Genomic DNA, 8,181 nt, shown 5'->3' with positions numbered 1-8,181 from the left:
CTATTAGCAATTGTTAGCTACAGACAGAGCTAAAAGTGTTTCCTGTTTTCCAGATGAGATAATTGAGTATTTGTATGAAATGAAAAGACCATAGATAAGGAGAATTGTATATTTAAGAAAAGATAGGTTAGAGAACAATCCCCAAGTGGAGGTAGATGGTACAGAGAGGAGAGTGTGGAAGAATTAATTCTGAACTGGGAAGAAGTAGAGTAATGCAGACTGTTGATGCACCTAAACACATGTTTTAAGAGTAAATCCTGGCTTGCATTTTCTAGATGGGGCAGAGAATAGATAAGGACCACTTTGAGGGTAGTGGCTTGGAATTAGCTGTGGTGTGAGAATGGTGTGGGAAACTGACAAGGAACCTCTCAGTGTTTTCCAATGGCCGTCTGCTGATATTAGAAACCCCAGTGACTCCAGTACTTCCCTCTCACAGGCTAGGTAAAGGAGGAGAAAAGTCACTGTGAATCTATCGAAGGTAACTAATTTGTAAGTCAGGAAAAGGTGAAAGGAGATAGAGATGTGATCAGATATTGAAATTTTGAAATTATCTCAAAAGTGGGATAGTACCAGTCAAAAAAATAGGAAGAGAGCAAGGCTGAACTGAAATGGAGGTTCAATGGCAATTGAATAATTAATAGAGATTGTTAGAGATTTCTTTCAAAATGTATATATTCTTCAAAACCATCTATACACTTTTTTTTCTAGTCAGATGATTATAACACGTAGTGTGCCAGTGGCTTCTGTGACAAAAACATGTCGAGCAGTGATGATGATAGAGCCTGCAGGGCCATCCCAGACTGTGTCCCCTGTCTTGGCGGTGTGACATCACCCTATGTGTAGTAGCATATTATGAGAAAGGCCCTATTTCAGTGATATGCACAAACATTGCTAATGCAAGGGAAAGAAAAGGCTAGGAAAAATTCTAAAAATGGGAAAATGAGGAAGTGTTTTTCTTCTTCATTCTATTTGTTGAACTCTGCTTAGTGTAGGGATAATCTTATAAGTATAAAGTTAACTGAAAATAGATCTTTATAAAAATTAAGAATGGGAATAGGAGAGGGAGGAGGAAGACTAGGAGCATGGGCGGGACGGAAGGTAGTGTGGGAAGTAGCACTGTGTTCCTGAATCTGTATATAGGAGAAACATGACATTTGTATACCTTAAATAAAACTTAAAAGGAATGATAGAAAAGAAGTAATTGGTACAGTCCTGGTGTTGCAAGGTACCTTGGGGTCATCACCCAAATCTCCCAGAGTGGGAGTAGAATTCTGGGGGCTGCTGCACCCAGAAGGTAAGGGGAAACCCCTGGTCAGGTAGAGTGAGTTAGTATAGTCCCGGGGCTAACGCGCTGCAGGGGATTTGTCCTCTGCCCCACGAGTTGGTCTGACTCTGATCGCCTCTGGTAGCCGTGGTGCAGAGATCAGTTGTGCACCATTTCACAGCTGAGCCCATGCTCTGCTGGGGTGCAAGAGGGGATGGAGGCAATGTGGCTTCCCTGCTCAGAGCCAAGATGTCACTCAGACACTAGTCAGCTCCCCAGGTTGAAGTTACAGTCTGTGCGGCTGCGGCTGGCAGCCCCTCACAGCAACGTTATCCTACCTTCACTTGGTAAAGAGGCCAGTGTTAATGAACCTTAACCTCTGCCTTTAGGGTGACAGGAAATTCGCTGCCTTTTGGCTGGATTTTTAATCGGTGATAGAAGAAATGTGTCTGGGTACAAGTTTGCGCCTTTCCTGCCAAAGCTGCCACTCCCCTCTCCAAGTATATCCCAGGAGGAAGGATATCTCAAATCCTTCACTCTTTCTCCAGTGCTGCTCTTAGCCTGTGATGAAGTCCTTATACACATTACGTTTTCATTAGTTACTTTTCCCCTTCATTAAATTCAGCTTCATCTGCCTGCTTTCCTTCTCAAAATACCTGATTTAATTAGATATTGATTATATTATTGTGTACTTTTTTTTAGACTTTTATTTAGTAAATATAAATTTCCAAAGTACAGTTTATGGATTACAATGGCTTCCCCCCATAACTTCCCTCCCATTCGCACCCCTCCCATCTCCCGCTCCCTCTCACATTGCATTCACATCAATTCATTTTCAATTATTTTTATATACAGAGGATCAATTTAGTATATATTCAGTAAAGATTTTATCAGTTTGCACCCACACAGAACATAAAGTGTAAAATGCTGTTTGAGTACTAGTTATAGCATTCATTCACATTGGACAACACATTAAGGACAGAGATCCCACATGAGGAGTAAGTACACAGTGACTCCTGTTGTTGACTTAACAATTTGACACTCTTGTTTATGGCGTCAGTAATCTCCCTAGGCTCTAGTCATGAGTTGCCAAGGCTATGGAAGCCTTTTGATTTAATTAGATATTGATTAAATTATCATGTACTTTTGAAACTTAATTTTGGTTTTCTTTGTTCTTCAGACTTATTGTTCACCACATACTGTTGTTTTACCATCTCATTTTTGAACTCTTAAAGTAATTCCATTTCTTAGTGTTTTCTCTACAGATGTTGTATACAAGGTGATTTTAGGTTGTCTCCTATTTCATAACAGGTTGATAAACATGTATGTCTGTCTTTTTCTTCAATTTTGATTGAGCATGAAGGGGTTCCTTCTGATTTCCAATCAAATCTGGGGTCTTCTATATAAGCTACATTTGAAAGGTTGCATTTTGCCTGAGGAAAATGGTGACTATGCTGAAGGAGTATGGGAAAAGCTGCATAAAGCTCAAAGGTTGTAGAAGAAATATGGTGTGGCAAATACAGATTCCTTTACCCAACATGGACCACTCCCTTCCCCTAGGGTACCTTCCTGTATGGCCTAGGCAAGAAAAGTCACATTTCCAAAACTTGCTTGTAGCTAGTGTGCCCTTGGCACTCATTCAAATTCGCTTAGCCAAGATACAAGTATGTAGAGAGGCTCCGGTTTTGCTTGTACATACGGTAGCAGATGTGGCATTCCTAGTCCTCATTATAGCTAAAGTGTAGTATGTTACTAGAGCCAAAGGTTGTGGTGGTGACTTTCTAGTTCTTACATTTTTGCTAAAGTGGTGTTATCCAGGAGCCCACCGAGGCACAGGCAGCACTTCTTTTGGCAGACCACTTTGTATTGTTTGCTCTTGGATCCTTACGGGAAGTGCACCTGCTCTTCAGGCTGGCCCGAAGAGGATGCCAGCATCGAATAGCTAGATCCAAACACTTTCTGTAATCTGGATGGTATGATTGCCTTGATCTCAGCTGAGCCTGATGCTGAATAGAATTCTTGGACCAAGAATTTTTTCTTCAAGAAGAAGAAGTCTAAATCAAAGTGATGTTAACATATAGGAAATATGTTTTCCCCTATAATGAAAGTTGTTTTTTTTTTTTTTTTTTGACAGGCAGAGTGGACAGTGAGAGAGAGAGACAGACAGAAAGGTCTTCCTTTGCCGTTGGTTCACCTTCCAATGGCCACCACGGCCGGCACGCTGCAGTCAGCGCACTACACTGATCCAAAGGCAGGAGCCAGGTGCTTCTCCTGGTCTCCCATGGGGTGCAGGGCCCAAGCACTTGGGTCATCCTCCACTGCACTCCCTGGCCACAGCAGAGAGCTGGCCTGGAAGAGGGGCAACTGGGACAGAATCCGGCGCCCCAACCGGGACTAGAACCCGGTGTGCCGGCGCCGCTAGGCGGAGGATTAGCCTAGTGAGCTGTGGCGCCGGACGAAAGTTCTTAAGTAGGTGAGATTCCAAGTTCACTATGATGAGCTACTTAATGGTATCATCAAGAACATAGTTTGGAGGTGGGAATTCAGCTTAAACACCTGTTAATATATATTCCACCTCGGAATACCTGGGTTCCATACCAAGTTCAAGCTGCAGACTCCAACATCCTGCTAATGGAGTTCCTGGGAGGCAGCAGAGATACCTCGAGATTGGGTTCCTGTTGCCTGTGTGGAAGAGCTGGATTGTGTTAGCCTCCTCCTTCAGCCTCATGAGTTCTAGCCCTGTGCACATTTGGGGAGTGAGCCTGTGGATGGGAGCACGCTCTGCAGCTGTCTCTCTGCTCGTCAAATACACAAGATTTTAAAAAATTCTTTATGTTTTCATATTCACTATGCTCAACTCATCAACTCATTTATTTTATTGTCACAAGAGAGCATCTTGTGATAATTAGGACCTTTCGCTTTGTTTATGTCTTGATAGAGGGACAGGGTAGACGAGAGGCTGTCTTCTCTTTCCCAAAAGCCATGCATGAACTTGTTTCCCATGCACCCAAATCACCTGTTTGTGAACTGTTCTTTGGCAAGGCTATTGCTGTGGATAATTGTGAGTGACTTTCATTAACCATCAGAGTAGAACCACTGCTGGGGACTTGACAGCAGTGTCTTCTAGTCACTCTCCTTTGTCTTTCCTCTCTTTTTTCCAGGAAAGCTGGAGCACAGTGGGCAGCTCTAAGGTTTTTTATTTTGCTGTTGGGATCAAAGATGGTCAAAAAGACTTCTACACTTAGAATTCCATCTCCTCTTTGGGGCTGCTTAGACCTTCTCTCACACTAAGGTTAGAAATATGTGCGGGAAATTCTAGAATTTCTGACTGCCCCAGTCAACAGGCTCTCACTCCCACCCCTGCCACAAGTTTCTGAATAGAGTGAGAGGTCCAGACAGGTTGCCTAGGGATATGCAAATTGTTAGAAAATTCTGTCTGTTTTTATAATTGTTTAATTGCTTCTTGTATTTTTTTGCTATTGACTTAATTTTTGTACATATTTGTTTTTGGAAAGAGATTTTTAAGAAGTTTAACTTGAACATTTGACATCAGAATTCTGAAACTTTACAGATATTCTCTTAGTACTGACTTTCCAAAGTTACTGCATTTTGGCCAATAGGTATGATGAGAAAATTTAAAATATTGAAACCCAGATTGTCAATAGGAACTAAAAGATCATCATTTAAAAAATGCTATATCTGTTATTAACTGGAATATGTTCTCTTATTATTGATTATGAATATCCCTATGTATATATTATTCAGTCTTATTAATTACAGTATACAGATCCTCTCTGTCCTGGGGTATAGGGGTGTGTGTGTGTGTGTGTGTGTGTGTGTATGTTTGATCAGTGTTAGAATAAGATGTGTGGTGGCATTTGGTCTCAGGAAGGGCAAAAGTTCTTTCTTTTTTCCTGATCCGGTCTTGTACATTCTTGCCGTGGCATAATTATCCATCCATATATCAAATTCACATTTTAAAACAGAACACTTCTCACTCTACCACATCTGTTGTGTTTACACACTGAAGATTTTCACCAAGAATAGTAGACTTCATGTAATTCCCAAAGTACAGAACTGTGATTTTTTTGAAACAAAGGTAGTCTCTTTTATAGTAGTAAATTCTTGGAAAAGTAAACTTCCTTTGACCATCAAATGGCTGTGCCATCACTAAGGATAGAACAATAAATTCTCCCTTCACATACATGCAAGTCACTTACACATGTGAATTTTTCTTTTTGTTAGAGATACACAAAATTGTTTCTGAATGGGAGCTAGCTCAGTTGGCTAAGGTTCGACCATTAATATCTAGTTTTAATGGACAAACAACCATCAAGGATTGTTTGAAAATGCTTGAGAAAAAAGTAGCAGAGTATGATATCATCAAGAAGTTTACAGTAAATATTTTGTTCTTAACAAAAGTCTATATGGTTTCTATTTCTATTTTTTAAGTGATTTTCTTTGGTCTTTTTTTAATTGAGTGCATTGGTTTCATTTTCAAATATTATATATTTTTAAAGTTACAGGTGTACATGGTTACAAAAAATCATAATTATGAAAGAGTATAAGATCGGTAGAAAACCCCCCCCCCCAACCTCTTTCTCTTTCTTTCTCTTTTGACTTTACAGCTCCTTTCTACTGATAAGTTTATCGTGGAATCTTTCAGAAAATTGTTGGCATGTATTTTATTTACTATTCTACCTTGCAAAATTTTTTTCCACATAAGATAAAATTTTCCAAATATATTGTCGGCATATCTCATTCTTTTTAAATGTTGCATGGTACTTAATTATAATTAAAATACCTTAATGTTTTTAAATACTATCTATATTGGACATTTAGATTGCTCTCATCTTTACTATTATAAAGATGTTTTCTTCAACGATGAGTCTGATGTTTATCTAATAATCTCAAAGCATCATGTGACAACCTCTCCCAATTACCAAGCTATATTTTAGCTAATTTATTACTGTTTTCTCTCACTAGACTTAAGGCAGAGTTGACAAAGTCAAAGTGAAACACAGCAGCTACTATCAGTGAATAAATGCCTTTATGTTTAGTAGATTCATTCAGATCTAAAATAACTTTATGATTCTAAAAGCAATAAGAACCTTCCCAAGATGGTCAAAAGAATTTTTCTGCTCTTTTCTGTGGGGAGAGTTGAGAGATGTGCATTGATGGATTCTTATGAAAATCAGGGAGATGAACTCCTGTTGGACATCTTAAGAGTCAATACCAGCAATTCAGAGCTATTCCTGAAGATCCTGGTTATGCACTTTCTATCCTTATTTGTACAATAGTTCTCCAGGATACTGAAAGCAAGTTGCCTTTAAAAACAGCCTCTTGGGAATGTAAGAGGATTGTACCTTAATATAGGGTACATATAACATTTGATATGGCTTGAACTTTTTATTCTGTATACAAAAAGTTGACAGCTAAAGAGAAACAAATAAGTAAATCTAAATGATGAAAATTAATCATGTACAGCTTTTTGCTTTTCTAAAAAAGTAAACTGTAATCCATCCAAACACTAATGCCCACTGATCTAATCTCCCTCAATATCAGTCTATTTAAGTGACAGTCATAGAAAGGTTCTTTGATTTATCCTCCACATATTTCTAGAATTTATAGAGCAGATTCTTGGAGACTCATCAAGAAAGGGAGAGAAATCATTTATTTCTCTTTCACTACAAATGCTGAACACTAAATGGGTGAATTCACACATCTCAGAACACTGCAGATATTGGTAGTCTTCACTTTACGTGGCTCCAATATACACAGATATCAGTTACTGTGTCTCCTTAAATAACACCAGCTCTGAAACAACTATACAAATTTCAGTTATCATGATATATTAACTGTGAACAGTTGCATGAAGTTAACAAACACTACTACTAACTCTTTATTCCACAAATAAAGTATGCAGATAAAAATGTGCATCATAAGCTTTGAGTAAATGTGTCCCTTCCTTCAAGGTATGTTGGTGATTGGTCACTGCACCTGTTACCCAGTTCATGCACAGACAGCAAAGCATACAGCTGTGTTACCTCTTGTCTTCCAGTAATAAGCACACATGACATTTTACAAAAGTGGGTAATCAAAAGAGAGTTGGCTATTAGAGATGAAACTTCAGCAAAGAAACAAAAAGTGACATTCAAATTGAATGTAAATGGAATAATAGAAGAAATAGCTGAGTGGGGACATGTTGACACTGCTGCTCTTCTAGTGCAGCCAAAGGGAATTGTTGAAAGGGAACTTTTCAACATTAATGAAGAAAGAGGTTGAAACAAAAAGGATGAAGGGCAACCTAGGGGAACTTCAGATTAAACAAATTTTGAAGCTGTGTCATGTCAATGTAGGTGCAAAGAATAAAATGGCAGAAATTGATCCCAGTTTAGAAAGGAGTATGACAGTTAGCCAAGGCATCGAAAAAGTGCTCACTCTATACTATAAATTATATAAAGAAAAAAACACTGCTCAAATTATTCTTGGTAAGCTTTTTTTTTTTTAAAATAAAGTATATGCCTTATTTCTAATGTCTTCAATTACAGTGTTCTAAAAATATACTGGTCTTACTGTTTTTTTATTTCTGTAACTATTTAAAACTAGCAGTAAGGGAGCTTTTAACACTGACAATTTAAAAAATAATTTATTCAAGAGGGAGGGAGGGAGATGGGGGAGAGAGGGAGAGGGAGAGGGAGATTCCCTTCTGCAGATTCAGTCCCCAAATGTCTGCATCAACTGGGGCTGAACCACTGTCCCACTGTCGGTGGCAGGGACTCAGCTACTTAAGCCATTGCCTACTGCCTTCCAAGGTGTGCATTATTTAGGAAGCTGGTATCTGGAATGGATCTTGGACTTGAAGTGATGCTACAGTATGAGATGTGGGCATCTCAACTGCCATCTTAACCACTCTA

General features: G+C 39.0%; 1 protein-coding gene across 1 annotated transcript in view; it reads left to right on the top strand.

Moving 5' to 3' along the window:
• Positions 1-756: 756 nt before the first annotated feature.
• The window catches only part of LOC100348037 (tyrosine-protein phosphatase non-receptor type 20), a 54,254-nt gene continuing 46,829 nt past the window's right edge, over positions 757-8,181 (top strand). Inside the window, 4 exon segments of the mRNA XM_070057152.1 lie at positions 757-777; positions 779-811; positions 3,765-3,774; positions 5,510-5,661. Of these exon segments, the coding sequence (XP_069913253.1) occupies positions 757-777; positions 779-811; positions 3,765-3,774; positions 5,510-5,661 (216 nt within the window).

Source organism: Oryctolagus cuniculus, chromosome 15 (assembly GCF_964237555.1).
Source record: "Oryctolagus cuniculus chromosome 15, mOryCun1.1, whole genome shotgun sequence".
In the NCBI taxonomy this organism is placed as follows: Eukaryota; Metazoa; Chordata; class Mammalia; order Lagomorpha; family Leporidae; genus Oryctolagus; species Oryctolagus cuniculus.
Note: the sequence above shows the minus strand (reverse complement) of the source record. Positions and strands in the feature narration are given on the sequence as shown.